The sequence below is a fragment of the Thalassophryne amazonica genome, chromosome 18 (genome assembly GCF_902500255.1).
Source record: "Thalassophryne amazonica chromosome 18, fThaAma1.1, whole genome shotgun sequence".
Taxonomy (NCBI): domain Eukaryota; kingdom Metazoa; phylum Chordata; class Actinopteri; order Batrachoidiformes; family Batrachoididae; genus Thalassophryne; species Thalassophryne amazonica.
Window position 1 is genome coordinate 64,337,441 of NC_047120.1, and position 16,321 is coordinate 64,353,761.

At 41.5% G+C, this 16,321-nt stretch overlaps 1 protein-coding gene across 1 annotated transcript in view; it reads left to right on the forward strand.

Moving 5' to 3' along the window:
• The window catches only part of aatkb (apoptosis-associated tyrosine kinase b), a 132,424-nt gene that overhangs the window by 30,096 nt on the left and 86,007 nt on the right, over positions 1–16,321 (forward strand). Inside the window, exon 2 of the mRNA XM_034194553.1 lies at positions 9,867–10,003. Coding sequence (XP_034050444.1) covers positions 9,867–10,003 — 137 coding nt within the window. The remainder of the gene's footprint in view (positions 1–9,866; positions 10,004–16,321) is intronic.

Genomic DNA, 16,321 nt, shown 5'->3' on the forward strand with positions numbered 1-16,321 from the left:
TCTTTGAATCCTCTCTTCCTGTTCAGGTCACCATGTGGATCCGCTTTGGGTCCACCTCCTGATTTGCCACAAGTCTTCTTTTCCATTTCCTCTCCTCATTTTATCTTCTATTTCACCTATTTTTGATCCTTTTCTCCACTTCCTTTTCCTTTCCTCATCTTATTTCTTCTTTTTCATACCTGAGACGTGAGGCATTCGTGTGTAAAGCGCTTTGAGTGTCTGATGCAGATGGAAAAGCGTTATTTACCATTCTTTTCAACACCTTCCTCTCATCCTTCTTTCCTTGGCACTAATTCTGTTTTGCTTCCTTCATTTCATTTCCTTCTCTGCCCCACTTTAGCCTTTCTCCTCTTCTGGTTCTTGTTTTTGTTTTTTTTTGTTTTATTTCTGAGTTGCTGTTGTTTCCTCCTCCCATTTATTTTCCTTTATGCTGTTCTCTAATCATTCTTTCAATGTCTTTTCTTTCATATTTTGATTTGTTTTTGTCTTCTGTGCTATTTATCCACTTCTCTCATCATCTGTCGTCATTACTCTTTTCTGTTCTTTCTCTTGTTTTCTCTCATTCTTATTTTGTCCTTTCCTTTCCTTTCCTTGCCTTGCCTTCTCAGTTTGTCCTCTTCTTCTTTCTCACATCTTAATCTCTCCTTAACCTCCTCACCTCTCACCTTTCTTTTCTTCTTCATTTGTTGATACAGTATTTTATATTTATTCTTTTTCATCTCCTTTCTGTGTTTGTGTTCTTTTCTTGGATTTTAACTTTTTTTAAGTGTTTGCTATAGCCGATTAATGCGCAGCTGCATCCTCTGTGTCCTCTGTGTCTTCTGCGTCCTCTGTGTCCTGTGCATCCTCTGTGTCCTGTGCATCCTCTGCGTCCTCTGTGTCTTCTGTGTCCTGTGCATCCTCTGCGTCCTGTGTATCCTCTGCGTCCTCTGTGTCTTCTGTGTCCTGTGCATCCTCTGCGTCCTGTGCATCCTCTGTGTCTTCTGTGTCCTGTGCATCCTCTGCGTCCTGTGCATCCTCTGCGTCCTCTGCATCCTCTGTGTCTTCTGTGTCCTGTGCATCCTCTGCGTCCTGTGCATCCTCTGTGTCTTCTGTGTCCTGTGCATCCTCTGCGTCCTGTGCATCCTCTGCGTCCTCTGCATCCTCTGTGTCTTCTGTGTCCTGTGCATCCTCTGCGTCCTGTGCATCCTCTGCGTCCTGTGCTTCCTCTGCGTCCTCTGTGTCTTCTGTGTCCTGTGCATCCTCTGCGTCCTGTGCATCCTCTGTGTCTTCTGTGTCCTGTGCATCCTCTGCGTCCTGTGCATCCTCTGCGTCCTCTGCATCCTCTGTGTCTTCTGTGTCCTGTGCATCCTCTGCGTCCTGTGCATCCTCTGCATCCTGTGCTTCCTCTGCATCCTCTGCATCCTCTGCGTCCTCTGCGTCCTCTGTGTCTTCTGTGTCTTCTGTGTCTTCTGCGTCCTCTGCATCCTCTGTGTCTTCTGTGTCCTCTGCGTCCTCTGTGTCCTCTGTGTCGTCTGCATCCTCTGCATCCTCTGCGTCCTCTGCATCTTCTGCGTCCTCTGTGTCCTGTGCATCCTCTGTGCCCTGTGTCTTCTGTGTCCTCTGTGTCCTGTGCATCATCTGTGTCCTCTGCGTCCTCTGCGTCCTCTGCGTCTTCTGCATCCTCTGCGTCCTCTGCATCCTCTGCGTCCTCTGTGTCGTCTGTGTCCTCTGCATCCTCTGCATCCTCTGCGCCCTCTGTGTCTTCTGCGTCTTCTGTGTCCTGTGCATCCTCTGTGTCCTCTGCGTCCTCTGCATCCTCTGCGTCTTCTGCATCCTCTGCATCTTCTGCATCCTCTGCGTCCTCTGCATCCTCTGCGTCCTCTGTGTCGTCTGCGTCCTCTGCATCCTCTGCGTCTTCTGCGTCCTGTGCATCATCTGCGTCCTCTGCGTCCTCTGCATCCTCTGTGTCTTCTGCATCCTCTGTGTCCTCTGTGTCCTCTGCGTCCTCTGTGTCCTGTGCGTCCTGTGCATCCTGTGCGTCCTTTCCCTCTTGTGCTGATACTGTGGAATTCACAGACGGGGGAGTTTATTGTTGATAAACCACCGAGGTAGAACATGTATCTGCTCTTGGTAATTATCCCCCTGTCTGATGAAGACTAATTAAATCGGAATCTTCTTGTATCATGTTTGAAACCACTAAATGGTCACTGACAGATTTAGTGAGCTGGTTTTTTCCAGCTCTGCTTCATGTGGAACATTATTGTTATTATTATTTATATATTATTATTTAAAATTTCTCCTGGCAGACCAATGACCAGATGCTTTTACAAAATCTCTGCAGATTTTATACCATATAAAAAAAATCATGAATACAAAAGAAAAACACGATACATTTCACATGAGACCAGACGGAAAATTAACTGTTATTTTGTGCATGATTCCACCAGTCGCTGTGAGCTGAGTGTTGATCTCTGTTCAGTGATATGAGAACTTGAGAAGCTTCTTTTGTTTGTCTATATAAACTTTTTAAGTCATCTTGGGTTGTGTCTCCTCGTATTGTTAACCACTCTAAGAAATAAAACATTGAATTTAATTGATAAAGTTAAGGTAACTTTTTCCACATAACATTGTCAATTAAGTGCAAAACAATATTGTAGTTGAAATTAATTAAATCAAATGAAACATTATTACTTAAATCCCTAAAATTAACAATTGCAAGTATATTGAAAATAGTATTAATTACATTTAAATCCCCTGTTTTTCATTTCTTAGAGTGTAAGAATGATAGTAGTTTGATGGTGCCACAGTGATTGGCGCTGGGATTTTTTTCTACCCCCAACCCCCGAATTGGTCAACAAAAAAGTGACTCATTGGATGAACTCAGTTCACTTGTGTGCAGGATTTCCATCTAATAAATATATGTAGGCCCAACTAAAAAAAAGCACAAGCATGCAAGATAATTTAATTTAATTTAGTTGGGCCTACATATATTTATTAGGTGGAAATCCAATCCAATAAATCAGTTTTTTGAGTGTATTTGCGAATCAGTCGTTTGTGCCCAGTGCCAAGTAGCGCATTGTGCAGCACATTTTGCACCGCTAGTTTTCAACCAACACAGTTGTAATTTCATGCCCAGTGCCCCCTTTGTTTGAATTGTGTGTTCTTGTACACACGTGCACTCATGAAAGTGTTGGTCTTAAAGTGAGGTGACAGTGATGGTGGATTACTGCTGTCATGAGGCGGCAGGAAGCAAATGCACCATAGACCACCAAAAATCTGGTCTACAGTCAATCGCAGAGTATTTTTTAGGTAATATGATATTCAGATGTCTGACATATATACAAGATACATACACCTGTATGTATCTCTGTATACAGTGCCCTCTAAAAGTATTGAAACACTTGGTGTTTCACACAATTTAATTTGTTTATTCCATTTCAAATACAAAACATACACACACCAAAAAAAAAAATCTAAAATTATCTTCCTTAAACTCAAATTGAAAGCAAATCTCTACAACTTGATATAAATTAATTAAAAGTATAAAAGCCAAGATGATGGGTTCCATAAGTAATGGAGCGCTTCGGTATAATACCTGTAAATAATCAGTTTTATTGCCAGTTTTCTTCAGACAAGTCAGGGGATGGATACATGAACATTTCCAAGTCACTGAATATGTCTCAGACTTTATTTACATGCAAACAGTTTGGTACTCTATGGTAAATCTGTGTGGAGTAGACAGTGCTCAAAAACTGGAAGAAGAGTGAGGAAAGCTACCAAGACACCCAGACAACCCAGAAGAAGTTGCAGGCTTCTGTGGCTGTGATTGGAGAAATTCTGCACAGTGCATGTTTTGCATTTTGTATCACCAGTTATACAGCTTCATGATGAAGTGGTATAGAGGAGGATTTTCTGAAAAAGAAGACGTGAAGGTTCAGCTACAATTTGCCAGAAGGTACATCTGAGATGCAAGACTGGATTTGATGATTTGGTTAAAGAAAACAGAAAATTCTCCTCCTCTACAGTTTTATTGCCAGTACGTTTGGAGGGCACTGCATGTCCGTGACAAACCTGACATGCCTACAAAACAGGCATCATAACATTTATCTTATACCTTGATTCTGTACATTACTTCATGCAGTTGCCAACAAGGAGCATTTAAAGGATGTAGAATGTACATCACTCTACACATAGGGTTTTCGCTCTGTATGTGGTTGCATAATGTTATACAGATTCTATAGTCTACTTAAGTATATGAATTCAGTGTTTCTGTTAGACCATCAAATCCAAGGACCTGTCAGCTGCAAACCTGGACTATCAGAGGGGAAGCGACTGATCACACCCAGGGGTTGCCCGGGTTCAATGCTAGTGGCTACTACAGGCAGGTTCACAATATGTGCACAAGCTACAGAGAAACTGAACTGAAAACAATACTTCAGAACAAAATAAGCATAAATATTAATGCAAAATGGAAAGTTGTAATAATTCTGGTATGTACCAAATCATCATCATCATATCTTGACATACCAGTACTGCAACCAGTTCAAGCCTTCTTGGTTAGCTTCATATAGGTCTTTGTCAGGTGACTTTTGGACCCAGTTCACAATCATGGAGAATATGTTGCATGGTTTGGTTTGGGTGGCCACACGGGCACTCGGCTGAGTTTGCCCATCCCCATTTCAGGAAGTTATCTCTGGTTCTGTCTGCTCCACTCCTGGCTCTGGTCGGGGCAGCCCATTTCCTTCTGGGCAAGTGAGTACCATGAGGTAGGGACTCACAGGGGGTCTAGAGAGCTTCGTTTAGAGGTAGAGTGCCCAGAGTTTTCCATCGATCTACCAAATGTACCATATCTTTTCTTCCTACTCGTGGTCACCGGCGGGCACACCACAACGCTCTTACAACTTGCACACGTTGACACTTTGCATGCAGATTGGTTTCCTTGACAGAAAAACTCTCACGTCTGACTCCGCCAACAGCAATGCACCACGTTGAAGAGCACACATGACAGATTACAGTGCGAGTGCTGTAACTAATGTTTCACCCAAAAACACACCTGTGGTTAACTAACTAAATACAACCCCTTTGCACCCTGCAGCTCACCTTATGCTCAGAGTACGCCGTTGGAAGCACCAAAGAAGAGTTGGACACACCCCCAAATGCACTTATAGCGTCCACTTTAGACCATGCATGACGAATGGTAAAGATAGGGCCCCCTGTAACACAAACAGCTTAAAGGACTTGTTTGAATGACAGCTGTCAAAAACGCCTTTGAGCTGCACCAGCTGAAAGAATCTAATGAAACATCACACACAGGTTTCTGTAATTTGTTCAGGCATGGCATTAGTTTATGCCTCTGGCTGTCAGAGCCTCAGTTTCCAAAAAAATCTGTCAGATGGCCAGATAATGCAGAATTTAACAGTTAAATTTGCATAATTTGTATTGTGTTATCCTCATTCAGTACACTATGCCAGCATTCACTCTCTGCCCAATTATACTAAGAGGCTGCTGTTCAGTGAACGACAGGTGAGCAGCTTTCAGAGGATCAGCACAAACTGGCAGCAGAAGCGACTTCCTGTGGTTGCTTCATCGCCTGCATATCTGTGAATCTGGGTGGCAGTGCCAATCACTGATGGAGGTTTCAGGCTGAAGACAATCCTGCATGCTGTCTGTCCAATCTGTATCCATGGTAACCATTATATTGAAGAAACGACCATGAGGAAAAAAACTAAGTCACCTGCTGCTCGAAAATACATCCAAATTGTGAAGACATTATGGAGGAGATGGAACACGAAGGAAGAAAACATCAAACCATCACAGTGTAAAAAGTGCCTCATCTGTACGGAGCGTATTGCATTCACTTGATAAACCTATTTTTAGGTTTGTTTTTCAGAGTAATTATTGGTGTTTTTCTGAGTAATTTATTTTTTGTCTGTTTTTCAGAATAATTATTTCTGTTTTTCTGAGTAATTTATTTTTAGGTTTGTTTTTTTTTTTTTTTTTTTTTTACAATATATTTCTGCCGTTTTTTTTACTACTTTTTCCTGTTTTTTGACTATTTCTCCCGTTTTTCTGAGTAATTATTCTCCTGTTTTTCAGAGTTTTTTTTGTTTGTTTATTTGTTTTTTTTTTTGTTGTTGTTGTGGTAATTCCCCCATTTTTTGGAGTATTTTTTTTCTGAAATAGTCCCCAGGAGCCTGCGTAGAGTCGACAAACTAATGATAATACCATCTATATGACTTAAAGATAGGACAATCTCCCAGTGTCTTAAACCCAGATCAAAGTAAAACTCGATCAAACTGAACAATGTCAAGTTTGTTACCAAATCGAGCTCTTCAAATGCTCCATAACTCAGAAAAAAAATTGGTCCGAGAAACAGAAGAAAAAAAATATTCAGAAAATCAGGAAAAAAATTACCCTGAAAAACCAACCATAAAAATAAATTACTCTGAAAAACATAAAAACTCAGAAAAACAGAAATGATTATTCCGAAAAACAGAAAAAATATAAATTACTCAGAAAAACATAATTACCCCGAAAACAAACCAAAAAATAAATTACTCAGAAAAACACAATTAATTACTCCGAAAAACAAACCAAAAAATAAATTTATCAAGTGAATGCAATATGCTTCTGTATTTTAAAGGCAAAATGTGGTCACACCGAATATTAATTTTATTTATTTATTTTTATTTAATGTACACAGTACTATGAAAAAAGTATAGATATTTAGTGTACCTATAACTTTAGGACAATAATAGAAGAACAGTTATCTATCTAATACTAATAAGTGAATATAAAAGTGGAACATTTGTAACCACTTTAAAAACAGTTTTACTGAGTGATAAAATAAATGCCTTTTATTTTAAGATGCTCTCCTGCGAGTTATTAGAGAAGTAGTCAGTTAATGTGGGCCAGCAGGGGGCGTCGCCCACACCACTGAGTATCATTTATGACTCCTTTGATCAACAATAATACGAAATCTTCAGGTCTTTTATTGACGTTAAGTGTGGCTTTGCGTGAAGACAATAATGAACTAGAGCGCTTGGTGAAGCTATTGTGCTGTAGCGCGTGCACGCCTAATGAACTATTCACAAATAATTCACCAAAGTCAGATCATCACTTGCACTTACAATGTGTGTCCGGCTGTGTGTTTTAAACCTGTTCACATGTGAATGTGACCACCGCTTGTGGTTATACTGTGTCTCCCGGCTTTAGTCATATTAATAAACCCAGCTGCTGTCCCGGCTGGACCCCTCCCAGGTGATGTATATTGATTGTTTTCAAGCTGCCTGGATATCATATATTCACTGTAACCACTCACTGCTCCTACTGAGGCGTAAACAGTTGGCTTGGTGCTTTGATGTTTTACTCTCAGGACCCCCATGGAGAAAGGAGCCAGGAGCCAGGCCAAGTCATATAAAGTCGGTGTGTATGTGAATGTTTTTCAGTGTGCTTTTCAGCAAATAAAGTGGCACATTATGCATTGTTGAAATGTAGAAATTGTCACTCTTTATTTCACCTGGATCAATTTCTACAGTACCTGCATTAATAGTAAATGTCCACCAGGCGAAAGCATTGCTCCATTTCAAGAACCTTGAGTATAAATTGCTGTGGGACACCACCAACGACAACCAACCTCCTGCTTATATTAGTAGATTAGCTTCTATTTAATCAGGTTTTTACAATAATTTTAATCTTTTTTGTTTGAAATGAGGTTTTTAAATTGACAAGTAATTATTTAGTCAAATGAAACAAGAATGTTTAATGAATAAAATTTGTTGTTTTCTTGATTATAATGGTCAAAATTCAAATGCACATAAAACTTTTCAGGTTGACACATTACTGTGTATGATGTAATTTCATGTCATAATTTATTAAAGCTACATTATGTAAGATGCAAAGGTATTTATTATCAGAAATTGAATATAGCATTCATATCCATCTGTTCAGTGTATAATTACGTGCAACAACAAAAATCAGTCTGTTTTCATAATCTTAGACTGTGTTCTGAATATCTACATAGGAGCGGGCACCCACTTGGAGGCGGCCATGTTGCAGGCGGCGTAACCCTAACCCATATTGCACCTCCATATTGCTACAGTAACCCAAAAGGGCCACACTTGCTCCATCATTTACATTTTACAGTGCAGCCAGAAGACTGAAGGAAAAGATAAGAGGAATCAGTGGTTGCTCCCCTATACTAGTAGCACAGATAAAGTCCATTTTATGCTAGAATCATGAAAATTATGATAAATGCACCAAAATGTGCATGAGTGTTCCCCAGGGTGTATTTAAATATTTTGACAGTCACATGAAATTCCATCATGGCAGCCATTTTCAAGATGGCCACCAAAGCCACATATTGGGTGCTGGCTTGGTGTGATGTTGGCTCTTCAAGATAAAAATAAGATACACATAAAATACTCACATCCTTTTAAAATTTGAATGTTCTATCCTGTGTTTCCTTCCTATTATCCACGGTGAACATTTGTCATGGTTTACTTCAATTTGCATTTATTCTAGTATAATTTCACAAGGTCTTATAGCAAAGGTAATTCTATTCTTATATCTATGCTAGGAACTCACCTTCAAATAATCCCAATTTGCTCATTTGTAAAACTTATATAACAAACGTACATTTTTAAATGAGAGGACCTTATAATTTGACCTATGGCAGCCATCTTTAAAATGCTGCCATCTTGGAATTTTGAGTTTCTAATGGAATCGATTTGCAAGGTATGCCATCAACAATAAATAAGCCAATTTTGGTAGTTTTAGCCACATTGTCATGGCTGTTACAGTGGAACCCCAAAATATGCCATGTCATTTTGCCGGTCATCTTGAACAAAGGGTGCCATCTTGAAATTTTGAGTGGCTAATTGATCAGATTTGCAAATTATGCCATAAACAACAATTATGCCAAATTTAGTGCTTTTATCAAGATTTGCATGATTTTTCTATTATCCGCTGCGCTATACGCTGTCTACTGGTTGCTAGTTTAGGCTAACAAGTTTGAGAACCCTGGTTTTTGTGGAGGATCAAACATATTGTTTATCACATGAATCCCCATCAACAGCAACAAAAAAAAAACAATGTGAAGGGAATCAAAATCATGAATGACAATGGCATAATGCAATCTGCAACCTCACCACTAGATGGCACCAAATCATGCACACTCTAGATTTACAATACATAAAACAGCTCTTCAAAACTTTTGACGAGCTCATTAACTATGTGAGTAAGAAGAATGGATCATAAACCCTTAAAATGACTCCACGTGTTTCAGGGTACAAGCCGAAAATCTGTAGATGACTGACATTGGGGGCAACGCCTGATTGCAGATAATTGTGGATTTTATTGGAAATGTCTCTGTGATGTGGGAGACTGAAGCTTTCTGTCCACTCCCTCGACTCCTCATTATGCTAAAAGCATATTTTACTTCAGTAGCACAAGTATCGGCAAAATACACAGTTGTCTTTGTTCACAACTTGGTCTCCTGGTGTTTTTTTTCAGATATGTTCAGGGTAGTTTTTTTTTTTTTTTAAGAGAAAAGCCAATTAGTGTCAAAAATGTGCCTGTCTGGAGAGCTGAGTGTAATATAAATTCTGGCATGTTTTTCCGAGCAGAGGTGAAATGTGGTTTGAAAATCCTGCAGGCTTAAAGTTTTCATTTCATTCTGAGACACACATATGAACCCACTATAAATATGGAAATATGTGTCTGTTTTTAATTGCGAGAAACAATCACTTATAGGTCACGAGCTGCAGTATTTGTCACAAAGAATTCTGCCTGCTTTCATGCACATTACAGTCGTCTTTTAAAATCTTCTTAATCCAAGTTTTTTCTCTGCTGCTGCTCATCGTAACACTTGTGTTTTCCTGCAGGTGGCGCTCCAGTGAGTGATCTGTCCTGGTCGTCCTCCCTGGCGGTGGTGGCCATCTCCTTCTGTGGCCTCTTCACATTCATCCTCGTCATGCTGGCCTGCTTCTGCTGTAAGAAAAAGGGCAAACCCGGCTTCAAGGTGGGATGGGACACACACACACACACACACACACACACACACACACACACACACACACACACACACACACACACACACACACACACACACACACAATATTTCATTCATTGGAGATCATTTTATGAGGTTTAACCATATTTATGGAATTAACATGCATGAAAACAGCAGCAGGATCAAATCCTGTAAACAAATCCTGCAATCTAAAATAAATGCTTTTGTAAATATATAATTTTTTATTTTTTCATTTGTAAAAAGAAAGGCTTCTTCTCACATCCAAAGACATGCGGGTTCGGTGGAAACTTTAGCTTGTGTGCATGTGTTTGTCTGTCTGTATGTGGTCTGTGATTGACTGGTGTTCTGTGCACACACCCTGTAGTCCATGGGCCAAGCAGGTTTTCGTTACCACTTAAGGTGACTAAACAACACTTAGAATCCAGCCTCAGTTCAACATGATTGGAGCATTTAAAAATTTTGACCTCTATGTAATTCTTCATTGACCCCAACCTGGCTACAGCTACCACCCTGGGATGGCCACCATACATTTTTGTGTAGGCCATGATACAATGAGGCTGGATTCTAAGTGTCGTTTAGTCACCTTCAGTGGTACCGATTAGGCCAAAATTGATGACTGGCTCATGGACTACTGTGACTGCTGGGATAAGCTCAAGCCCTACCCCCCATCACCATCCCACCCGTGACTCTTGATTGGAGTAAGCAGGTATAAAAATGAATGAATGAATGTGAATTTGCAACAGACAAGTTATTGCATCTACTTACATGTTAGACTTGTGTTCTGTTTGTTTGCAGGCTTCTTTTAGCTTGTGTCTTTTAGCCTCTGTATTGTTGTGTATGAGTTGTGTTTTGATGGTGTTGTGTGAGGGAACGTGATGCACCCTGCAGAAGAATAGTGCATGAAGTCAGAATGAAAATTAAGAAATCTGCATTGATTTTTAAAAAAATAAAAATTCAAATGTGTCCAGAAATATTTCAAAACTTTAAATTATGAAGTGCATGTTGTGAGTCACTCAGCATGCTTTGAGTGAGCCAATAAATCAAAATTTTGGTTGGAGTCTTGCAGCTCTGGTTGCCTAGAGGCTAATGGACTGAACATGAGCTGTAACATGCAGCCTCTCATTAGAGGTCCATTATATCCTGTACACAAGGTCACTGGCCTTTACCGTCACTGGCCTTTACCGTCAACAATACTTTTCTGCAAAGCTTCGCAGAACGGCCGATAAATGCATTGCAGCCTGAGTTTTATGAAACGACGTGATGCTTGCAGCTTTGCGGGACTATCCTGCATAAGCTCTTGCAGAGTCGAGCTCAGAGCGCTGATCCGAAATGGGTCACGGCATCAGAGAAAATAGGGCCAAGATGATGGTTGAGGAATGAGTCCAAATGGTTTCTCACGTGTGTTTCTTTGTGTGCTTGGGAAGAGAGAATTGTGTTGTAATCATGACTTGTTCCATAACGTTAATTAAACGCTTCAAATTAGTTGAAAGAAATCTGGATTTACCCTCCGTGACAGAGTGAGAAGCTCGAATGTTGGGAGGGACTCTGAGTAGAGCCGCTGCTCCTTCAAAGGAGCCAGCTGACGTGGTTCTGGCATTTGGTGAGGATGCCCCCTGGTGGTCTCCCAAGGGAGGTCTCTTCATTCACATCCCACTGGGAGGAGACCAAGGGGAAGACCCAGTTCATGCTGGAGGGGTTATATGGTAAATGGACTGCATTCATACAGCACATTTCAGTCTGAATCAGAAGCTCAAAGCACTTTACAATGATGTCTTGCATTCACACACGCGCACGCGCACACACACACACTCACAGACTGATGTCACGGTGCTGCCATGCAAGGCGCTCAACTGCACACCAGGAGCAACTGGGGGATTATGGACCATGCCCAAGGGCTCTTAGTCATTTTTACGGTCTGGCAGGGGTTTCAAGCAAGAATCCTCTGGTCTCAAGCCCACCGCTTCACCACTAAACCTTCACTTCATCATATAGCTCCCATGTAACTTGGAAAAACACTGAAGAAGAGTTAGAGCACTTGGCTGAGGATAGGGCAATGCTGGTTTAGCTGCTTGGTCTTCTGCCACCATGACCCAAATCTGGATAAGCAGCAGAAAATGAATGAATGAATGACTGAATGAATGAATGAAAATTGCTTGAATGAACAAAAAGTGCTTCCTGGCTTACTGTATGGTTGTCAGACTTGGACTCTAATCAATGATGGATGGAGGTGATGACTGGATGTCTTTGATACCAGGTAGCTTTGAGGGAACCTTGAGTACTGCTGGAATGACTTTGTATCACCAGGACCCAAGGCGGTTCTGCAATGTGGCGGATACAGTAACACGTGTCACCTGCGACTGCTGCCAGACCTGAACCTGGGTAAATTCACATACTATACGTCATACAGCACTAATACTAGCGCAGCAGAAAAGAGAATATTTACAGAGGAATCCTTCAAATGGTGATGCAAGGACCATATTTGGCACAAATACTCTTTAGACATTACCCTTTAAAAAAAAGAAGCATGTCCACTTGAATTTTCAATATGCTGCCAGGTAGGGGTCATTTGAAGATTTACACAGGGGTCAATATTTAAAAATGCTCCATTTATATTGAAAGGTATTCCATATTATTTGTCTGATCATAAGGATTTCAAAAAAGTACAGTTTGGCCCACCTATGACTGCAGTCTGTGGAGTTATGGGGTAAAAAAATAGCAAAAACGATGAGAAAGGTCAATATCAGTTTGTACAGGGGTCAAAAGTTAAAACGTTGCTCCAAGTTTGGTAAAAAGTGATGCAAATTATTGGTTGAGTTTGTTGTGTGGGCCGCTGAAGAGGAGGTACTGCTGGCCCACCACCACCAGATGGTGCCCTGCTTGAAGTGCGGGCTTCAAGCACTAGAGGGCGTCATAGCAACCGGGAGTGACAGCTGTCACTCGTCATCAGCACCAGCTGTCACTCATCCACATCACCATATAAGCCGGACTGCAACTCCACCTCCTCGCCGAGAAATCAGCTACCTTGGAGGTAATTTCTCTGCTGACTTAAAACTGAATAATAGTCTGAACTCTTTTGCAGCCGTTTTCCTGTGGTGTGCCTTATCTGTGGAATTGGCGTTTGGTGTGATCAGCGACGGCTTCGCTTCACACCCCAACCAGATAAGTGTTTAGAAAGGAGCTGCACGAGTGTGTGATTGGAGGTGGAGGTGCTCCCTCCCAAAAGAACACAGACTGTGGGATTACTGAGTGTGCGTACTCACACTCACCTGTGCTGTTTCTGTTCTCTGCCAGCAGTGCCAGGTCTGACAGCTGGAGACGGTGGCCACCTGGGGACTCAGGACTTGGCGGCTCCGGTGTTCTTCAGATCCGTTGGCGGTGAGGGCCGTGTGGGATCCGGCTCGGTTCTGGACGGGCGTCTCCTATCCTCAAGCCTGCCCACACGTCACCCAACGTGTAATTGACTGTAGTTCCACACTTGTTGTTGTCTGTATTCCGTTGTGCACAATTTACAACATTAAATTGTTACTGTTTGGCTTATCCATTGCCCGTTCATTTACGCCCCCTGTTGTGGGTCCGTGTTCCTACACTTTCACAACAGAGTTAATAGGATTAATAGATGGAATAGTTTTGACTGTGTTGAGTGCTTGATCTGCAAAGTAACAGTCAACGTCCATTGGATTCTGTGATATGTGAAATATGTTACCCCGTAATGTGACAACTAAGCATGACAGATGATGCAAACTATTCCTTTTTAATACCTTATTAACTCAACCAATAATCTGTTTTAATTTCTTCCAAAATTAGAGTAACTTTAAGGGCCAATTCACACATAGTACCAATGTGGTCGTATTGCACATGAAGCAGAAATCGTATGCAGTACATGTAAAATCATAGCTGCCTCCAAGGCCTTGTACACCTGTTGCTACAACTATGTGCCCACACCAGTAGCTGAAAGACAGAGTGTGCGCTGTGAGAGCCCATTTGATCCGTCTCGCGGCAGATGTTAGCCAAATTCCAGGTGACACACACAAACATCTAACACCGTTCGCTTGGCACTTAGAAAATGTGTGGCCATTTGCACTATTAGCATGAAAACAGTCAGCAGATGATCACTTTCGAGCTGGTGGTGAAATTTGTTTAAGTGCCCCCACGACTGTGGAGTTGCAGAGTGCACATGTGGCGTGCCAGAGTGTCCCCCCCCAACACATGGCGTGCGTGTGGTTTGCACACCCCCTGCAGGTGAGGCGACTCTCATCTGATCACAAAGTGACACCTTGGTCTGTGCACTGAATGGATTGGGGGCGTGGATGACTGTCAACAGCAGTGGCTGTTGACATCTCTCGTCCTGGACATCACAGCTGCAGAACACGTACCATGTTGACAGACACGTGCGTGTGTGTACTTGATGTCCTCATGTCAAAATACATAAAAACGTATATCGCTTTTGCGATGGGCTGGAGAGCGCGCACATTGACAGGCTGTCCCAGCTGAAACAGACCGTCAGCATACGCAGCAGGCGATCTGAATGTCATATCTGTCTGACAGGACACGCGTGTCCTGTGAGTGGCGTGCTGCAGGACCAAATGACAAACCAATAGTGCAACAAATACGCCACTTTCGGTCACGTATCAGCAGAAATTCACCGTAACAAACGCCGTTTGGTCATTCATCACGACGCTTTTTCCTCTTTAAAAAATACATTTAGCTGCTTGTTGATTTTTGTCATTTCACGCTCCTGTTATAAGACAGTGATTGTAGTGCAGTGGTAAAGTTTAATCAGAGCTTTTGTACATTGCAGATTTGAATCCTGTGAGTGGCGTTTATTTTTTATTTATCTAGGGTTAGTTATACACGGGGTTCTGTGTTGCGTCCCCTTATTTGTATCAACCCAGTGATATTCACTAATTATACAACGGATTCTTATTTTATTTTTCTCCACATCAGTGGCGTGATGTGGTGCAACGCATCCCAGCTGCTCGCACTGCGATGGTTTCATGCACGCTCGATGTTTTCATGGTTTGCTCATACAAGCTGTTTTGCCATAATTCGCCCTGATTTGTACTTATTCGTACTATGTGTGAAGGAGCCCTAACTTTTGACCCCTGTACAAACTGAAATTGACTTTTGTCACCATTCTTGCGGTTTTTACCCCATAACTCCATAACATTCAGTCACAGATTGTCCAAACTATACCTTTTTGGAATCTTTGTGATCAGGCAAATAATGTAGTATATTTTTCAATATGATTGGAGCATATTTTAATTTTGACTCCTGTGTAATTCTTCAATTGACCCCTACCTGGCTGCTTTATTGAAAGTTCAAGTGACACCCTGCCTTTTTAAAAGGGTAATGTCTAAGGTGTATTTGTGCCAAATTTGGTGCTTGCATCACCATCTGAATGATTTTTTTCAGTTATCCGCTGCACTATACCCCAAACGTTGGATCAACCTGCCACTGATTATTCATACAGATGAGATTAAATATTATTATATTGAATTTAAGTGGAGGCACTTTTTCAGCTTTTCAGTGCTTTTCAGTGTCAGTATGTAATTAGGAGAAAATATTTCGTTGTGCATCTTGAAGAAACATTTCTTCAACTTTGATTCTTGACATCTTGGCTGCCTGCGTTTAGATAAATTATAGCAGGAAATCTGCGCCTGCTGGTTGTGTTTTAACGCTGTAACAGGGGATGTGATTAATATACGTCACGTTACAGGAAGCTGCAGAAACATTCTTGCTGGTGCAGCGCTGGAGAAGGAAAAAGGCAGTGATCATTTTTCAGACAGGCTCAGTGCGCGGAGGATGATAATGGAACGCTTTCACTCTGTTTGGAGTCTTAATTAACGTTATCTCTAATTTCATCTCGTTGCTGAATGTGTCAGTTTGATCTCGTCTGGCAGACTGGTTGCTGTAACCACATCACTCAAGTCTCTTTTTTCTTAAAAAAAAAGAGAGAGAGAGATTTGTGTCCCAAACCCAGAACCCTGTGTCTGGTTCTGGTTCTGGGTTGGACCACCCAGCTTGGACCTGTCAGTGTGTGTCCGAGGAAGAGGACAGAGTGGGATGAGAGGAAGAGTGTGCCTGTGAGCCCACACTGCATCCGGCCTCAGGGCCCATCTGGAATCAGAACTTCTCCCAGAGCAGGAAGAGTGAATTTCAGGAAAAAAAGCCGAAGAACTTCATGAAGAGAAGAAAAAAAATCTGCATGTTTGTTTGACAAACGGCAACAGAAAAAACATCACATTCCTGCTCGGAGGAGCTGCTTTAGACTTTGGAGCTTGTTCTCACTGTTTAAGTTTCAAGTCA